Source organism: Aquarana catesbeiana, linkage group LG01, assembly GCF_042186555.1.
Source record: "Aquarana catesbeiana isolate 2022-GZ linkage group LG01, ASM4218655v1, whole genome shotgun sequence".
NCBI classification, from domain to species: Eukaryota; Metazoa; Chordata; class Amphibia; order Anura; family Ranidae; genus Aquarana; species Aquarana catesbeiana.
The window spans coordinates 384,086,481-384,107,287 of record NC_133324.1 but is presented as its reverse complement, the minus strand read 5'-3'; the positions used below and the strand labels follow the sequence as shown (position 1 = coordinate 384,107,287).

The following is a 20,807-nucleotide window of genomic DNA, read 5'->3' as shown; positions in this document are numbered from 1 at the left end:
TGGTTTGTTCGGAAGGATGATATTCGGAATGTTATCAGATTGTAAAACGGGCCAGTGTTTTTTTAGAACTTTTTCCACTAGTTTGTGTTGTCTATTGTAACCAGTGAGGAAGGCCGTTTCATTGTGCTGATTTTTCTTTTTATCTTTTTTTGTCTTCTATCATGGTATTTCTATCTATTGTTCTGACCCTTTGTTTTAGGGTTTCTAGATTTCTTCTTTTGTACCCTTTTTCTACAATCCTATCAATAAGTGTGTTGGATTGAATCTCATCATCTTGGAGATTTCTGCAATTGCGGTGTATACGTATCAGTTGTCCTTTTGGTATATTACCCACCCATTTGGGGTGGTGACAGCTGTTAATTGGAATATATCCATTGGGGTCAGTTTTCTTGAAAAACGTTTTGCTTTGTAGCTCTCTGTTTTCTTTAAAAAAAATGTAGGTCTAGGTAGTCAGTGCTTTGTTTATTCCATCCTCCTGTAAATGAAATGCCATAGATGTTTTGGTTTATTTCGTCAAATTCCTTCAGGGCTGATAACACTGCCTGGGCAGTGCAGCAGAGGCAGAATGTATAGGAGTTTACTGGATTTCTGGCAGATTAACTGGTATTTGTACTCGTGGAGATTTTACAGGGATAACACAGGTAAATTGTGCATTGTATTGCATTAGGATTGAATTATAAGTGCAGTGTTTAGCCAGCTTGTGTCACTTCAGCTGTAAAAAGCCATTATTGGGCTTGTAGTCCTGCTATAGGCAGGACAGACTGACAAGCTGTTTTGGGTCTTGAATAACACCACCATCACTAAACCTAAATTCAGATCTGCTATCATTTTGACGACAACAGAAATAAGCGATAACAATAAAAAAAAGAGTGAATGCTATTGCAACTAATAACATATAAGTCACCAGCGTCCAACTTCTATGCTCTTAAAGTGGATGTAAACCCGATTCATGAAATTTGAGCTGGGCACATCTATCTGCAGTGTTGTGTTATCTCTCTCCAAAGCACTATGTTCTGTAGCTATCTCTTGCTTCATAGCTCTGTTATCAGCCTAATTACTTCTCACACGTTCTCCAAGACAGGAGATAGAAGTGTGTGTTGGGGGAGGTTTGGCCCTCTTATGACTCAACACCCCCCCCCCCCCCGCTGGCATACTCTCACGAGAGTGAGAGTTGTGCATGATGTCATAAGCCTAGGCTTTTTAACGGTCAAGAAACAGGAAGTGGGCTGTATAAGGTATTTACTGGAAAAAAAATGTTTTACTATCCAAAGTTAAAACAATGGCAGATCTATCAGATGGAAAGTTGCACTCGGATATTATTACTATTTTGTTTAGGTGCCCTGGACTGATGAGTTAAAATTTGAAATATTTGGCTGTAGCAGAAGGCAGTTTGTTTGCAGAAGGGCCGGAGAGCAGTACAATAATTAATGCCTGCAGGCAACAGTAAAGCATGATGGAGGTTTCATGTAAGTTTGGGGCTGCAGTTCTACAAATGGAGTTGGAGATTTGGTGGCAAATCGCAAAAAATCGCCTGATCATTGAGCAGCCAAATCTTCCATGGCTGAAGTGGTTAAATAAAGACAATTTATTCTTGAATATCTATATGCAGTGGTAAATATAATCAGCTATATAGTTAGGGAACAAAATATCTAATACACTATGAGACTAACAGACAGAAGAGAAGGATATACTAACAGAGGTTGAATATGGTACATATCATCAGGCTCAGAGATCAAAATTTTTATTTAACCGCTTGCCGACCACCGCATGTACATATACGTTGGCAGAATGGCATGGCTGCGCAAATGGGCGTACCTGTACGTCCCTTTGAATTTGCCGCCGTGTGGTCCCGTGTGCGCCGCGCGCATGACTCTGCCACGAGCTCTGTGAGTGTGATCGCGGGTCCCGCAGACTCTGTGTCCGCAGGGATACCCGCAATGGTCTCACGGAGCTGAAGAACTGGGAAATGCTAATGTAAACAAGCGTTTCCTTGTTCTGCCTAGTGACACTGTCACTGATCACACAGCTCCCTGTAATCAGGACCTGTGATCTGTGTAGTGTCACACATAGCCCCTCCCCGCCCCCACAGAACACATCCCTAGGACACACCTAACCCCTTCACTGCCAGTCACATTTACACAGTAATCAATGCATTTTTAATCGCACTGATCGCTGTATAAATGTGAATGGTCCCAAAATAGCACCAAAAGTGTCCGATCTGTCCGCCACAATGTTGCAGTCACAATAAAAATCGCTGATCGCTGCCATTACTAGTAAAAATATCCCCTATTTTGTAGACGCTATAACTTTTGCGCAAACCAATCAAAAAACGCTTATTGTGATTTTTTTTTTTTTTTTTTTTTTTTTTTTACCAAAAATATGTAGAAGAATATGCATCGGCCTAAACTGATATCCCCAAAAAATAGGAAAAAATGTTTTTTTAATATTTATTATAGCAAAAAGTAAAAAATATTGCTTTTTTTCAAAATTGTCGCTGTTCTTTTGTTTATAGCGCAAAAAATAAAAACCGCAGAGGTGATCAAATACCACCAAAAGAAAGCTCTATTTGTGGGGAAAAAAAAAGGACTTCAGTTCTGTTTGGGAGCCACGACCGCGCAATCGTCAGTTAAAGTGACACAGTGCTGAATCGCAAAAAGTGCTCTGGTCTTTGGCCAGCCAAATAGTCCGGGGCTTAAGTGGTTAAAGAAAAAAAAATTATAAAAGACTTAAAAACGCTGTTTTGCAGATTTTCAGACAGGACTGTAATATAATATGTATGACAGACTCCCTTGTCATAGGCATGTAGATTGATACAAGTGCCCTGCGCCTGCTGTTACTTATGCTGGCTATAAACATACATTTAGAATCGCTCACTTTCTCCTTCAGCCCAGGACTACATGTCCCATGAGGCGTTGCTCCTCAAACATTCACAGGTTCTTAGGCACTTACTGAGCTGTATGTGTGCTGCACTGTTTTCTGATATGTAAACAAATAATGTATGCAGGCCAACTAATTAGCTTAGCAACTAATTATGAAAATAGGTGACGACTATTTACATAATCGATTATTTGTTCCAGCCCTGTATATGTATTGAAATAATGTTTATCATAATTTATTTCCATAGTGGATTCTGTCGAAATTGGAAGAAGTCCGAGATCTTCAACCAAAGCCATGAGAGGTGATTGCAGTAACCACAAGTCTGACTTTACACATACACAAATTTCACGGCCTGCCAAACATTTGTACGACATTTTTGAATGGTATTGTTTAACTTATTGATTGTCAGCTATTTTACCAAACTATTAATGTACAATTGCTAAATGATGTTTATATATATATATATATATATATATATATATATATATATATATATATTAATACACACACTGCTTATCTACAATGGCGGATTTTTGACAGAGCTATAATTCCTAGGAAAAGCCCTGCCATGAAGACATGTACAGTATAAATGCTATATGCAGTAGTAACTGGTGCCCTGTATTTTATGAAGAAAGTATGCAGCTTTACGCTCTGTTCACATTGGTGTGATCTGACTGTTTCAAATCGCATGATATTTCACACCCTATTTGTGCCTATGGAACCGTTCAAATCGGTGCAACTCCAACTTACAAAAGATTCCTGCACTATTTTTGGCGATTTCATGTGCAACTTGCATAGACATCTGTGCATGAAGTCGCACAGATGTCGGCAAGCTGCACATAAAGTTCTGCTAAAGTAGAGTGATTTCAAAAACTAAAACTAAAAATAGTGGTGTATAATTTAGTTAATATGTCAAGTTTAAATAAAGACAATTTATTCTTGAAGCTCTATATGCAGTGGTAAATATAAATACCCATCTATATAGTTAGGGAATAATATTCAGTGTGAACTGGGTGTTAATGAATGGCACGGTCTGTTAATTGTATAGAATGTGTACAGTAAAAGACAGGCTGCTGTGTAAGTTATTGTATTACTACAGAACAGTTTACATTCATTTCTGGGTACCAGTTTGCACATGAATTATTGAAATGTACACAGTGACAAATCTTTTACTGTCATTTTACTTTTCCTACTCTCTAATCAAAATGTTTTAAAGTTATTAGTTGTGAATGTACGCATGTTTTTGTTTTCTTGCATATAGAACATGTGGTGCTACAGCATTTTTGCACTAGTTAAATAAGTAAGGGATATAGTTTTTTGTTTTTGTTTTTCTGCAACATGCCTTAACTAGATTTCTATACCTGTACAGACTCAAATGTTACTCCAATTTTGCACTTTCACCATCCATTGACATTAAAGCTGAACTCCAGGCAGATATAGTACAACACCAGTTAATGCAGTTATTTGTTCAATGAAAATGTATTACATGCATTTTTAACTAACTAGTGTCAGTACTGGACTGTACTATGGTAGCTGATATCCTATATCCCCTGTACAGCAGCACTCAGGCTGGAAGAAGGAATGGTAGGATCAGGCATTAATCTGTTTATGCTGACAGGGGAGCACAGTGTTAATAGATAAAACCAATCTTTTATATATATATATATATATATATATATAAATAAAAGACAACAATGTAGTTAGTGGCTGGCCTGGAGTTCAGCTGTAAGATGTTAGAGAATTTAAAGGATCAAAAATACATTTACTTGCTGCAATGGACTTCAGGCATACAGACAAGACCCCTATGCTTTAGTTGATTACAATCACTCCAGCCAGATCTGTCAGTGGTGCTTAATGTGGAACTGCATCTTATATTGGCACCATAATGATTGCTGTTGATATGTTTCAACCTATAGGTCACTGTGCTTGGGATCATCAGCAAACTATTATGTCCCCAAGCTTCTCTGACACTCGGCATTGAAATGGAAATTAGTTATGGACCTAAAACCTTCTTTTGAGTAACCAGGCTATAATGGGTCCTCTCCAAAAACACACACCCCCCAGGTTGCAGGAAAGAAATTTGCTCGATGCCCCCATCAACACAGACAGTGTTAATACAGGAATCCCTCCTGCCGAGTGCAGGGAAAGCTGCTCCCGCCGGGAGAAGAGTGAATATTGCAGGTGGCTATACCAGCCGCTTGCAGTAATCGCATGTGAACTCCAGCAGGCTGATTTTACCCAAGTATTGATCAACTTGGGTATAGTCAGCCTGCCTCATACATGGTTGGAATCTTAGCTGGTTCCCACTGAACCACTTGAGATTCGATCAGTCTAACAGCTGGCTAAAGCTAATGTTATTTTTAAATACATTTTCTTGCACAGAGTATGAAGTGATTTTTAGGGTTAGTAAAATGAAACTAATATTTATTTTATTTTTTTTACATAAAGGCTGGTTGTTTTAAATTAACACTGGTCTGTGAAACTAGATAAAGGAGTTTTTGTTTTTTTTTTTCATCTTATTGTGGGTTTTTGGGCTTTACATTACGTAGCAAGTAAAAACATTTTTCACATGACACATTTGCCAAATGAAAGCATTGTTTTTCCCGAAAACCAAAAAAAATAAATAATTGTATAATTGATGTTATGTTACAAAAATTGGCAAAGAACCCTTGTTAAATTTGTGAACACAATGCTTTGTACTGAAAATTGATTTTAGTGTTATTATAAATGGGACAAATCACATAATAAAAACAGGTAGTTTTAAAATACTGTTCAAACTAAATAAAAACTATTTTTTGTTTTGCAAATGAAAGCCTTGAAACAAGGGTATACCCAAACCAATAGGCCCATAGTTGAAATGTAACAATTAGTCTCTGGTCCATAAGAAGTTATATCGTAATGAGAGCTGAAGGGATTCTACAATATTTTCCCAATGGCCAAACAAAAAAAAAAAAAAACAGTGGCTCTACCCTTTTGCCAAGGTGTTCAAAACCTTAAAAAAAAACTTTGGCTGGTGTTATGATTTAACTGTAATAAAGCGGTTTCAAACTCAGACACTAGTAAATAAGTTCAAACACTTTAAGGTGGGGAAAAAATGCTAAAAGGATGGTACTACCAGTGCACTAGACAGCAGTGACAGCACCAGGGCCTCTCTGTGGGGCACAGGCTCATGTCGGTGGTTGGTTTTAAATTTAAAGAATGCAATACAGGCTAACTGTCCGCTAAATGAAATGGCACTAGCTCACAGAAAAGATTGTAGTGCCGTGGATCACCTTTGTGACCATTTTTCATTTAATGAAAAGAATCCGTAACTTGTCTAGTCTGACTGAACTTTTATGCATCAAGCTGTTACACCATTAAAATTGACAACACTACTTATTAAGAAAGGGTTTCTTCAGGTTGGGGTAATAAAATTTATTCATGCTTGATTTCCAGTAATGAATTGCAGTCTCTTTTTATTTGTCATGTCTGTCACAGCTAATTACTGTATGTATTATATACAACTTCCCAAAGGTCCCACTTTTTAGTACTGTGTCCCACTTTTAAAACATGCACATAAAAAGAAAAAAAAAAAAAAAACAGCCTGCTCTGTGTCAAGGGCCTGAATTTACAAAGAGCAGTGAATGCAAACATTGAATTATGTATATGGAATTAAACAGATGTTTGGTAATCACTTCTCACTAAGGCCTCTTGCACAATGCAGCTTGAAAACTCAGTACAGCATTTATTTTTTACCGAGCGAAAATGTAGCCTGTTATTTACAATGTGTCTGTGCAAATTTAAGTGCGGAGTATCCCTTAGTAAAAAACCCCAAAAAACAGAAAATCTGCATTCCCGGTCAGTATTTTGCACCGCAAATGAATATGAACAGAATAGGAATTAATTTTCCCTAGGAAGATATTGTGTGTGTAAAATGAACACCTGAAATGACATCCAAAAAAGCAAAGCTCAAAACATCAGTATCGTGTGCAAGAGGCCACTGTGCATTTTAACTATGTATTTTTTTTTAATCACACTTTTCTATTTTGGCAGGTAAATCACTTGACCCTTGTAATGCTTTACAGATAAGAGTATGTAAACCCAACATTTCATTCTCCTGATATGTGCCTGCTGTACCATACACGTGTATGAGAAAGTATCCTGTTCTCTTTATATGAAATCCCTGGTGTCCCTGCCACTCCATCTGCTTTCTTATTAAAAACTGACTAAACTAGGCATGACAGCACATTGTGGTCTGTACTCTAGCTGTGCTGGGAACTCAGCCTGCTTCTCCTCCAGTGATCACACTTGTCCTGACACTATCTTCTATCCACCCCCCCCCAATACAACCTTTCACTGGGAAGACCAGTGCACTGCATTTTCTCCTCCCCTAGCTCTTATGCAGCTGAGAACACATTAAAAAATATATTATATATATAATTTTTAATGTTTTCTTTGTATATCTAGACACAAATATTTTGGCTTTCATTTTTTTAAAAACTGAATGGGTTGTTTTGCATTGTGAGGGTTTACAATCACTTTAATTTCTTATGCAGTTCACGTTGATATATAATAACTTTTTCACAAGGTTGAAGGAATGAGACAAAAAGGTGGCTGTAGTTTTAGTCTACAATTATACATTAAGAGTCCAGAAGTTTTCATATCTTTATTGAAATTGTAAACGCAAAAAAAAACAAACATAAAAACAAGTTGGAGAGTGTAAAAGGGATTCCCTGCATTAAGCCAGCAAACACTGGCAGTAAAATGATGTAGAGTCATTGCCATATCTTATATAAAGGTGGAGCTGCACCAAGTTCAGTGTGGCATACATTAAGGGCCTTCTCATACACAATCTCTTAACTTCTCAACAATTGTTCAGTTTAAAAATCACAATTCTTTTTGCTTTGCATAGATTTCATATTAAGGTTGACCTGTAGGACCAAGAACACAAACCACCCTCCCATCAGATCCTGCCTTCCAGAGTGGGCTGATACCAGGAAACCCAGAAGTTGATGACACTACAAAATAACAGGTTTTAAAAACATAGATGCAAATTTGGAATCTCTTTAAAAAAAAAAAAAAATAATAATGCAAGACACCTACCCTTGTGAGTGTTGATCTCTTGTAAGCAAGAGTGCGGCCTGATATACAATCCTATGGGGGGGAAAAAATGCTATGGAGAGTGATGAGTTCTACCCAACCACACAACAGAACTGCTGCGTGAGCTTCCTCCTCTGTGCCTCTTTACTACTTCTTAGGGGTCACATCATTCATAATACAGGCCTACCTCCACTACTATTATTTAGTTCGGGGAAGACTATCCAAAACATAATCAGGAAATAAAAGTACCATTTCCTGTACAAGCAGATCTTATTGTGTTATCAAACAACCAACATTACTTGCCAAGGACACATTTTATATATACAAATGTTTAACATATTCTGAATACCACTACATTTAAAAACAGAAAATATAATCTTGACAAAGGCTAACAAAACATCAGATTTAAAATCAAAACCCAAATAATGTTGATCAATTTAGCAGTTTAACATGAAATAATCAGTATCAAAAATACACTTAAAAGTAAAATAATCATACACATTGCTGCGTCTGGTTGTCTGATGATGCTCACAGAAATTCTGCACCAACATCACCATGTTTTCCTATAAGGCTTTCATTGTGAATCGCTTTTACAAAATGTTGGCTTTGTAAGAGAAGTCATGAGTGATAGTGCAATTTAAGAAAAATAACTTACAAAACTTGAAATTACGGAATCTGAATTTTATACATAAAAACAAAGGTTGATCATTTGGGTGTGTAAGATTGCTTAGAGGCTGCATAGATACATTTTTAAGAAGAAAAACATCTACCAGCTAGGCAAAAAAAAAAAAGTTTTTTTTTTTTTTTTTTTTTTCAAAAAGCCCCCAACAAGAATACAAATGGATAAAGTTTACCATTTGGAAAATGGTCAAGTATGCTTTTTGAAACAACCTCCTAAAAAAATGAAATTAAAAAAGCACTTTATTGTGGAGGCTAGATGCCATACGCATTGCTAATAAAGCAGCCAGTTTGAAAATCAAATACAGAACATATACAGCACGCCAAGATCCTTTAGTGTCCTAAGATTTTAAATTGTATTTTTCTTCATATTCAAACTGCCTCACTGGAAGGAAACAAAAATATATGTATATATGCTTATACAGATATATACACATACATATTATTTATAAAGAGATACATATTTACAAATATCGTTACAATGTCTGTCTTTGGTATTACATTGTAAAAGTTCCTTGATTAACATTCTTCTCAATCTAGCTTTTCTGTTAATGGCTCTATTAAATAACAAACGGCCCACCCACATCCTTCAGAAAGAAATACATTCTACAATTATAATGTCAAACACCTGGGTCTATTTAAAAAAGGAAAGATGTTCTATTAAAAAAAATGTTGTGTTGCTTTGAAAAAGTTAAGGCAATGCTGGTTACAAACTAAAACACAACATGGTTGGGGGGGGGAAATAAAACAAATCATCTATTTTACGTTTAATTTTTCAGTCTGTTTTTTTTTTTTTTTTTAAATATCTTTTTGTACAAACATCGGATAAAATAAGCTAAAACATAGGGGGGGAAAGGAAAAACGCATTTAAGGTATATGAACCACATTAAAAAAAAAAAAACAGTAAACGTGGGGGGGGGAAATTAATATTTTCTCTTCCTGATTACATTTTCACCAGAGATATTCTTAAAAATTAGAACACATTACAGTTGGTAGAGAACTATACCATCTTGCCTCCAAGGGGACAAGTCATTGGTACAGAATAATTAAAAGATCCACAGACTGCATTGTCCAGTTCTTACACTAGATTGAACTCCCTAAGGTTTAGTTGTAGGATAGTGTCTTTAACAGCAGCGAAGACAAAGCGAATATTCTCAGTGTCTGTAGCGCAGGTGAAGTGAGAATAGATGACCTTCTCTTTGTCAGGGTTCTGGTCCTGGTAGAGTTTCAGAATGAAATCCCGAGCTGTTTTGGCATCTTGTTTAGGACCTTTTTGACAAACACAGAATCCATTAGAAATATACTCATACAGATATATAAATGTCTACTACCCCACTACGCAATACAATTGCATTTGGCTTGCTATCCCCAGTTGTGTACAGCATAGCTTAGAGAGAGGGGGGATAAGCAACACAAGGAACATGTTAATAGGAGAGAGCAGAATGACATACAGTGGCAAAAAAAAAGTTTGTGAACCCCTTGGGCTTAACTGGAACCAGGTCTAATTTCTCATGCCTTTTCTGAACAAATCAGTTAAACATTCACAGTGTTTGAGGAAAAAGTAAATGAACCCTTTGTGTTAATAGCTGGTTGAACCTCCTTTGGCACCAATGATTTCAAGCAAGCGCTTTTGGTAGCTCTGGATTAAACCTGTACAACATTGAGGAATGTTTCACCATTCTTCTTTACAAAACTGCTGCAGCTCAGACTAATGCCTCGTACATACGATCGGACCTTCTGCCAACAAAACCATGGACTTTTGTCTGAAGGGTGTTGGCTCAAACTTGTCTTGCATACACACGGTCACACAAATGTTGGCCAACAGTTACGAATGTAGTTACGTACTAGACATACTATGTGTTTTTCCAGCTCTTTAGCGCCACCCTTTGGACTCCTTCTGCTAATTCTGTGCTAGTAGAAGTTTGGCGAGTGTTGATTCGCGCTTTTCTTTTTGTGTTTTTCATTTCATGCTTTTCAGTTTGTTTCTGGACGGCCGTTTGTCAACCAGACATGTTGCGGAATAGGAGGAGATAACGTGTTATTTATTATTGGCCTTGGAGTTATTGCTTTGACATTTTTTTGGTTGAATAATAATGATATGATTTGGTATATTTTTGGATGCACAGAATGCCCTTTTTGGTTAAGTTCTTATGGCAGATAGCATGTCTAATTTTTTTTTTTTTTTTATGTACAATAAAACAATTATGGAGAATAATACTTGGCTATGTGTTTTACTTCAAATGACAGTTTGGGAGTAGGCAGTTACATTTAAAAAAATACAGTGTAATATTGACAAGGGACACCAACATAGTTGTATCTTTGATCTTATAAACTACAGGATGATGGTGTTGTGGTAAATTGCACAAATAAAAAGAAAAACATATTATTCTTGATATCACTAGAAAAAAAGCCTTGGAAAATTTGTTTGCAATAACTCCATCAGTATCACCAGGAAAGCAGCTTCATTATTATCCCATTAAAGAAGAAGAGAATTTTGCGTTGCATTTGGAGATTTCATAATTTGCCACGTCATGAATGTTAATTCTCCATTACGAACGCTAGTTTACAAGACTGACCGCTTCTGCTTCCGAGCATGCGTGTTTGTACTTTTGTCCGACGGACTTGTGTACACACGATTGGAAAATCCGACAACACACATTTGTGGCGGAAAATTTGAAAACATGCTAGCCAACATTTGTTGGCGGAAAGTCCGACAACAACTGTCCAATGGAGCATACACACGGTCGGATTTTCCGCCAACAGCCTGACATCCAACATTTCCCATTGGAAAATCCAGTCATGTGTACGGGGCTTTAGTGTGAATGGCTCTCTTGCGGTAATGCCACAGCACGTCTATGGAGTTAAGGTTTGGGGTCTGACTGGGCCACTACAAAAAGGCACTTTTTTTTCTTCTGAAGTCAGTTGGTGGTGTATTTACATCAACGCTTAGGGTCATTGTCCTGCAGCATCCCCCAACTTCTACTAAGATTCAGCCGGCGGACAACTACCCTGATATTATTCTGTAGGATATTTTGGTAAACTTGGGAATTAATTTTACCCTCAATGATGGCAAGTGTTCCAGGCCCTTAGGCAGCAAAGCAAGCCCAAATCATAACGTTCCCTCCACCATATGTCACAGTTGGGATGATGTGCCTTTTAACGCCATACATAGTACTGAGTATTCTTCCCAAACAATTCATCTTGACTGATGGATGCCTAAACAGTTTGAGATTGATTTGTATCCCTTTACAGTTTTATGCAGATCAAATACTCTTGATCGTACGTCTTCAGAGAGCTCCTTTTTGCAAGGCATGGTTCACATCAGCTGATGCTTCTTATGCAAACATTTTAAGAATGCTGTTCATATCTTAACTAAAGTAGCTCCAAACTCATTTCCTTAATCGGACTCCAGGTGTGCAAACTAGTGACTCAAATTAGCTTTTGTGCAAGTAATTTTTACTTTTTCTTCCAGCACTGTGTTATTGAACACATTCATTAAACATTCAAAGTCACAAGAAATTAGAATTGTTTGTGTGTTATCAGCTTAAGCACAAAGTGGATGATTTACTAAAACTGTAGAGTGCAAAACCTGGTGCAGGTCTGCATAGAAACCAGTGAGCTTCTGTTTTTTTTTTTGTCAAAGCTTAACTGAACAAGCTAAAGTTAGAAGCCGATTTACCATGCACAGCTTCACCAAATTTTGCACTCTCCAGTTTTAGTAAATCCATCCCATTGTGTTTGTCGATTATTGACTTAGATCAGATCACATTTTATGGTAAATTAATTCAGAAAACCAGTTAATTCCAACAGGATTCACATACTTTTTATTGCTATTGTAAGAGATGAACCCATTAGGGTGCTGCTTGTCCTTTCACTGTCCAGTCACAGGCTGTGGAGGAGGGAAAGTGAATCCGCAGCAGAAAAAGATCAGATCTTCTCCCAGATTTCATATACATTTAAACCTGTCTTAACAAAAATATGAGGTCTGGCAATTGGTCATATTCTTGAAACCACTAGCTGCCCGGCAGGTATCCAGATCCTCTAGCTTTAATACATTATGAGTCAATGACTCAGAACATGTATGCAAATCAAAAAAACAGTCAGATGTCCTGAATACTTGGTTTCTGCTAAGTGATCCCCAAAGTATTGAAGCCAGGTGTTTAGGTAAAAAACTCATAGATCAGCATTGGAAACCTCCACATTTCTCTTGACTGGATTCCTAGAATAACTTTGTCAACACTAATACATGAAAAGGATGACACAAGTGTACAGAGCTGAACACAAAGGCTACTTAGTCCTCATGCACACAGGACATAAAAAAAAACAAGCTGCAAATCCACTACCGACACCAGGAAAAAGCGGCTGTAAAAACACGCTTTTAGTAGCTCTTTGCATTGGCGTTAATGTGCGTTTGGTAGCCTATTCTATTCTCCACTCTTACTACAGAGCACAAGTCACATTACATGTCACAATCAATGGTTCCCTATGAGAGCAGTCTTAACCAATCCACCTGACAGCCCATTTATCTGAATGGAAGTCGCATCCAAGTCAGATTATCATAACCCAACTGAGGATCTTGAAAAGGAACCCCATGCCAAAATGGGGACAAAAAAAAAAAAAACCGGCGTGGGGTCCCTCCAAAAATATTACCAGACCCTTATCTGAGCATGCAGTTCAGGAATAGGGGGTGCTTCACGCAAGCACCATACCAGGCCACATGCCCTGAAAGGGCCTTTTCCCAACAACCCCGGGTGATGGTTGTGAGAAACTGCCCCCAGGTGAATGAGTAGGGGGTACCCCTACCCATTCACTCCAAAAAAAAAGGCAGTGCAGTGTAAATAAAAATAGTCGGTTTTTGACAAGTCCTTTCTTAAAATCGTCAATGTGTCTTCTCTGGCACCAGCTCCGTTCTGTCAGTTCTTATATAGATATGTTGCATGGCCATCCAATGATGTCACTATGAGACCCCACCCCTTGTAACGGAATGTGCCATCAAGCATGCATGGATCATTATAAACCGACTTGGCTGCGACTTCCATTCATAATCAATGGGCTGAAAAGCGGATCAGTTAAGACGGCTCTCATAGGGAACCATTAATTTTTGACATGTCAAAAACAAAAAGAACCTGCTTGTCATGGCTTAATGCTGTATCCAGCAGACGTAGCTGTAACGCTGGTCTTCAGAACATGCTGGCCCTGGGGGTTTTTTGCAGCTTGAAAAACGCCTATGCCACTTACAGCTCCTAAAAGCTTGTGTGTGCATGGACACATAGAATAACATGTGAAAGGTGTTTTTTAGCTGCAAAAAAAAAAAAAAAAACAACATCTGATGCTGGTAAAAGCAGCATGTGTGAATAGAGCCTCATTATTTCAGAGTCTTAAAGTGATACATGCACAGCTCTCTAGAAATTAGGTGGAATGTTGGGAATTCTTTCGATATATTTAAATGCAAACCAAACTGAATATTGTAGTGCACACTTGTACTTGGAGACACTCCCGACACAGGCCAATGGTTTTGGCCCCGGATGTTAACACTGTGGCAGGCTACAATTCTGAGCCTGAGTACACATCTGAGGCGGGTGAAGGTAATTATTTTAGGTCTGAGTGGCTTAGGAGGAAGGATACATGCACTTTATTTGAAAGAGCAGAGAAACTTTAAGCATGTAAATAATTTAGGAACTGCGGATACTATCCAGCAAACTTCAACTTTTCCAAGGTAAAAGCCCAGTACACACGACCTGAAAATTGGTCCATGTGTACATCTGTCTGTTCTACAGTAGCCAGTGTGCCCAACTTAAATGTACCTTTTATATAGAATATCTTGCAGCCAGAGCACCCAGTCACGTTTTACACTGTTCTGGGGGCAGTTTCCTTCTCACACTCCAATGTGTGAGTGATGCACCATGGGGTTTCAAGAAAGGCTGGTACTGTATTTATGGACATTGTGGAATTCCTTTTCACAGGCTGAGAATCAGAATCACTCAAAACACTGAGCAAACCATCCTCTTTGGAGATACCAGCTAGCTGGCCAACCTACCAGGGGCAGAGGAAAGTGTCAGAATAAAAATAAGCACTCAGCGGGTAGGCAGAGTCTCCCTAATTAATCTCGGCAACTGGGCACATTCATGCTTGGTCTACGTGCTTCAAATTGGAATATCTGTTCCCATCTATTGAGGATTCTACAAGTCCATTGGGGATCCACAACACTATCTGATTAAAGTCAGATTTGACATTGCTGAAATTCTACAGAAAAAAGTCCCTATGCTCAACAAATTCCTTATCCAAGCAGACTTTTTATGGTTTTCTTCAGGCCTTTGCAACAGTGTAACCGATGCTTACCAGTGAACTCTGGGAAGTAGTCAATTAGGTGAGAGAACTGGATTTTTTCCTCTAACAGATCCTTCTTATTCAAGAACAGGATAACAGAAGAATTCAGAAACCAGGGGTAAGTTATGATGGTCCTGAACAAAGCTTTGCTTTCTTCCATTCGATTCTGAAGAAAAAAAGTTGTTTTTTTTTTAGATATTAACAGAATTCAAATGTGCAGGTGAATATACAGGAAAAAAAAATATTCATAATATAATAAAAGCACTAATTTCCAAACTGTATGGGAAATACAACTACAGCTGTGGCCAAAAGTTTTGAGTGACACAAATATTAATTTTCTGCTGCTTAAATTTTTAGGATGGCAATTTGCATATACTCAAAAATGTTATGAAGAATGATCAGATAAATTGCAATTAATTGCAAAGTCCCTCTTTGCCATGAAAATGAACTAAATCCCATAAAAAAACATTTCCACTCCATTTCAGCCCTGCCACAAAATGACCAGCTGAAATGTCAGTGAGTCTCTCGTTAACACAGGTGTCAGTGTTGACAAGGACAAGGCTGGAAATCACACTGTTATTCTAACTCAATCAGCATTACAGACTGGAAGCTTTAAAATGAGGGTGGTGCTTGAAATCATTGTTCTTCCTCTGTTAACCATGGTTACCTGCAAGGAAACATGTGCAGTCATCATTGCTTTGCACAAAAAAAGGGATTCACAGGCAAAGATATTGCTGCTACTAAGATTGCATCTAAATCCACCATTTATCAGATCATCAAGAACGTCAAGGAGAGAGGTTCAATTGTTGTGAAGAAGGCTTCAGGGCGCCCAAGAAAGTCCAGCAAGCACAAGGGCCATCTCCTACAGTTGAGTCAGCTGTGGGATCGGGGCACCACCAGTGCAGAGCTTGCTCAGGAATGGCAGCAGGAAGGTGTGAGTGCATCTGTATGCACAGCGAGGTGAAGACTTAGAGGATGGCCTGGTGTCAAGAAGGGCAGCTTAGAAGCAACTTCTCTCCAGGAAAAGCATCAGGGACATATGGATAGTTTGCAAAAGGTACAGGGATTGGACTGCTGAGGAGTGGGTTAAAGTAATTTTCTCTGATGAATCCTCTTTCCAATTGTTTAGGGCAGTGGTTCTCAACCTCAGTCCTCAAGTACCCCCATTCATGTGTGGGGTTGTTTCTCAGCCAAGGTAGTGGGCTCACTCACAATTTTGCCTAAGAACACAGCCATGAATAAAGAATGGTACAAAAACTTCCTGAGAGCAACTTCTCCCAACCATCCAAGAACAGTTTGGTGACAAACAAAGCCTTTTCAGCATGATGGAGCACCTTGCCATGAGGCAAAAGTGATAACTAAAGCGGTATTCCGGCCAGCGAAATTATTTTTTTAAAGTCAGCAGCGACAAACACTGTAGCTGTGGACTTTAAATAAGTACTTACCTATCCTGGGTGCCCGCGATGTCGGCCGCCTGAGGCCGACCCGTCCCTCGGCTCTCGGGTCCAGACACCGCCATCCTAAGGGAAACAGGCAGTGGAGCCTTGCGGCTTCACTGCCAGTTTCCTACTACGAACGCGTGAGCGGCGCTCTGTGAATGGCCCTGTGGTTTTCTGGGAACACACACAGTTCCCAGAAGGCAACGGGGCCACTCACGAGGAACAGGACATGCCGCGGAATAGGAAGAGGCAGATTAGGAAGACTGCCTAGCAACAAGGGTTCAGGTAAGTTTAATTTTTTTTTTTTCAAATGGTTTTTTTTTTTTTATTTTTTTAGGATTTTTGGTGCAATTTTTTTTTTTCAGGGTGGCCCTCCACTTTGGGGAACAAAGCATCAAAATTCAGGAGACTTTTTCTAAATTTACAGATTCCTGTTAAAAACACGGGAAATAGAGTGATCTTCTCACTGGACGCAGCTAAGGCCTTCGACAGTGTCGAGTGGCCTTATCTGTGGAAGATGTTGGATCATTTAGGACTGGGAACCAACTTTATTAACGGAGTCCTTTTCACTGTGCCGGGGCACCAGACAGGGGAGCCCTTTATCACTCCTGCTGTTTGCCCTGGCTTTGGAACCTCTAGCAGAGAATAAGAGGGGACAGTGACATAGTGGGATTCCAGCATGCCTCAGGTGCTGATGTAGTGTCATTATATGCTGATGACACCTTGCTATATTTAGGTGACACGCAGAACTCATTGAGTGCTGTGATGACTCTCATTAAGGCTTTCGGAGCATTATCTGGCTTCTCCATTAATTGGAATAAGTCGGTACTAATGCCAATAGACCCCATTACAAGCCCCCTTCCGGAGTGCATGGCAATGGTGCAGGTAGTGTCCTCCTTTCGCTGTCTAGGTATTCAAATATCTCCGGATGTTTCTTAATACATATCCCTTAACTTACTTCCTCTGCTTGCTAAATTTTGGGATAAATCTAATGCATGGTGTAAACTGCCTTTATCCGTAGTAGGTAGAATCAATCTAATAAAGATGTTATGGGCACCCCAATTACTGTACATTTTTAATAACGCCCCAATCTGGATCCCCGACGCTGGTTTGATAGAATAGATTCCCAGTTCAGAGGACTTATATGGCTAAAAAAACGGCAAGAATCAGCTTATCGACACTACAATATACTAAGGAAGAAGGGGGGTTAGCGGCACGTCATTCTAGTGTTTATTACTTTGCTTCCCAGCTGCAACTGGGAGGCTGGGGACTAATGGACACGTCAGATCCAATATGCAGGCTCCTCCACCCCACAACTGATGATAATATCACGGCGTTGATGTGGCTGGAGGCGGGTCATCCATATTTAAATACTGGGGCTCCGACGGTACTCCATTTAAAAACTCTGTGGTCCTACATTAAAAAGATGCTAGGGATAAAGGGCTATTTGTTCCATACTCCCATATGGCGAAACCTAAACTTTAAGGAGCTATACAAACTTCAAGGCTTCGGGAATTGGGAAAGGGCAGGCATAAGGTACATTGCACAAATGTTCAAGGGGACTATCCTTAAATCATTTATAGAGCTACAAGGGGAATTTGACATACCACGTACTAATTTTTACAAGTATCTGCAGCTACGACATGCACTACAGACACAGTCAAGACAAACAGAACTCAGGTTGATAGACCACCCGCTAATACAAAAGGATCCTAATGGAAGGAGAAAAGAAGGGCATGATCTCTAGATGTTATAATATGCTTCTTAAAACAATTCAAGACCCAGCCAATTTACCATGTAGACACAAATGGGAGGAGGATGTGGGAGTCATGGATGGGGAGACCTGGAACCTTTGCCTCGCATCTGCTTCCCTGGTCTCAGTATCTGCCTCTCAAAAGCTTTCCCATCTCTATTTGTTACACAGGGCATACAGGACTCCAGTACGTCTCTACAAATGGGGAGTACGTGACTCACCTCTATGTCCAAAATGTCAGAGGGACAATGGTGACCTTTTACATATGCTCTGGAAGTGCCCCAAACTTTTTCGCTATTGGACGGAAGTCCTTGATACAATTTCTCAGGTTTATGCTTTTACTATTTCGCGAGACCCTACGACATGCCTACTGGGGTGCCCTGGATGAAGAGCTGTTGTCCCCATCCGTACACACAGCGATTCTTCACTTGTTATATATGGCTCGCAAACTAATTGCACGATTTTGGATAACTTCCAGGGTCCCCACTAGACGGCAATGGGTTGAGCAAGTCAATAACATGTTAGTCAGAGAGAAATTGACATACCAGCATAGAAATGCACCCCGCAAATTTTTTACAATGTGGCAGGCCTGGTTGGAGGTTCCTGGGTTAGCACCACATCAATTAGTCAAGGATAGGCTTTTACATGGCTAACATTTTCCAAAGGTTTAAAAAAACAAAAAAAAGAACTGACATCATTTTGAAATGTAACAGTAGTCATAACTCTGGTGGGTTGAGTAGAATGTTGGGGAACGGCTTACCTACGGGGTCCTGGAGGCATGCAGAACCCGATCAAGCTGTTTGACAGTTTAATTTTTCCTTGCACTAAATCTTTAAAGCGGATCTTCACCCATCTAACGTTTTTTTTTTTTAGGAGTTCATTCAGAAACTTTTCTAATCATGATAATTTACTCACATGTTCTGTGAAGTAAGTCCGATTGTGGGCGATTTCGTTACAAAGAATAACTTTTAAAAATCACAGACAGCGGTTCCCATCTTCGTTGTGGGCATTTGAAACCCACAAGCACGAAATTCCGGGATGCAGTGAATGCTGTCCTCCCAGCATTCACCGCTCGTTCCCGCGCATGCCCGCGCATGCCCAGTGTCATCGCCGTCTGATTCTGTTTTGCCATGACAACGGGCGGCGTCGTCGGAAGTTCCCGCCCCGTTGTGATGGCAACCAAAAAGTCTCATGAGATTTGGCGGAGGTTATCCGCAATGTCTCCTGGGATGAAAGACAATGAGATCCCAGGAGACATTGCGGGGAACGAAGGATATGACGTCAATACCCGCAAAGTCCATGCCCACAGCCGCAGGGACAGAAAAAAAGAAAGACAGATAACGTAAGGTAGGTAAAAAAAAAAAAAAAAAAAAAAAAAGCTCCATATGGCACTCGGTGTTGCTTTTAGAAGCCACTGAGATGCTGATTTAAAAATGGGTGAAGATCCGCTTTAATGGTTTAATTGGTTTGTTTCTTTACACTCATTATACCTTGTCTCTGGTATCATCATATACTATGTGTAAATTTTGCCATATGTTTGATTTGCATGTTTTAAATAATCTGACAGTATAACATGTCAATTACTGCTTCATATCATGCTTTGTACTACTTTGTATGATGTATATTTGACTCAATGAACAATCAAAATAAACAACTTTTTCTTTGATAAAAAAAAAAAAAAATGGATGACTGAGTGCAGATGAGAGTTACATTTTGGAGAGCCTCTTCACTATGTAACCCTCATCCCCACGCAGCCTCATCCTCATCCATTTTCACAATGCAACTCAATCATCTTCACCCCCACCCAGCATCTACTCCATCCCTCCAGTCTCCATAACGCATCTCCACCCACGCCCAGCACCATCCCTCCAGTCTCCAACGGTGTAAGAGTGTTAAAATAAAAGTGGGTGCACTGAAGGACTTGGTGGGATGACCAGTGGGCGGGCCCTGGAGAATGTAGGGGGTTTGGGGCCCCGGGGGCCCAAGCCTAAAGCTAAGGGGCCCCAAAATTTCTGATGGCTGCCCTGGTGGGAGGTATTCACTAGCCCAAATAAAGGAATTTACAAGGGAAGGACAACACCAAGGTGTGCTGACAATGTACACTGCACGCACAGCTCAGTGTACCGTCTAAAGAAGATTGTGAAATAGCAGGCAAGTTTGTTTTATTGCAGAAGAAACATAGGGGGTTATTTAATAAAACTGGAGAGTACAAATCTGGTGCAGCTCTGCATAGAAACCAATCAGCTGCAGGTTTCATTGCCAAAGCTTAATTGAACAAGCTGAGTTTAGAAGCCGATTGGCCGTCATGCACAGTTGCACCAGTATCCCCATAGTATGCGTTTCTTTTGCCTGCTCAAAAAGGTTTCTTTTTTACAGTTTAGTTCTGCTTTCAGTTGGTATCTCCATTGGTTTTGTGAATCAGTCCTAAACTATCAAGAAATTGATGCTAGTGTAACACATATAAACAGAATTACCTCATTGTCACATTCTGCAAGGACCTGATCATATTCACTCAGCGCCACCAGAAAAATTATAGAAGTGACATTTTCAAAACAATGAATCCACTTTCTTCTTTCAGATCTCTGGCCACCGACATCCACCATCCTGTCAAACAAATAGTCAGAGTCTCTTTATAATAGTGAAGGCATTTTAGT

At 39.4% G+C, this 20,807-nt stretch overlaps 2 protein-coding genes across 3 annotated transcripts in view; one reads left to right on the top strand and one right to left on the bottom strand.

Moving 5' to 3' along the window:
- VPS13A (vacuolar protein sorting 13 homolog A) overlaps positions 1-6,315 on the top strand; it is a 370,607-nt gene extending 364,292 nt beyond the window's left edge. For both annotated transcript variants that reach the window (XM_073633920.1, XM_073633912.1), the window contains exon 72: positions 3,125-6,315. In XM_073633920.1, the coding sequence (XP_073490021.1) occupies positions 3,125-3,175 (51 nt within the window). In that variant the 3' untranslated portion in view covers positions 3,176-6,315. The remainder of the gene's footprint in view (positions 1-3,124) is intronic.
- A 1,188-nt stretch (positions 6,316-7,503) lies between these two features.
- The window catches only part of LOC141147007 (guanine nucleotide-binding protein subunit alpha-14), a 175,532-nt gene continuing 162,228 nt past the window's right edge, over positions 7,504-20,807 (bottom strand). Inside the window, exons 5-7 of the mRNA XM_073633934.1 lie at positions 20,628-20,757; positions 14,974-15,127; positions 7,504-9,903 (exon numbers count right to left, since the gene is read on the bottom strand). Coding sequence (XP_073490035.1) covers positions 9,713-9,903; positions 14,974-15,127; positions 20,628-20,757 — 475 coding nt within the window. The 3' untranslated portion in view covers positions 7,504-9,712. The remainder of the gene's footprint in view (positions 9,904-14,973; positions 15,128-20,627; positions 20,758-20,807) is intronic.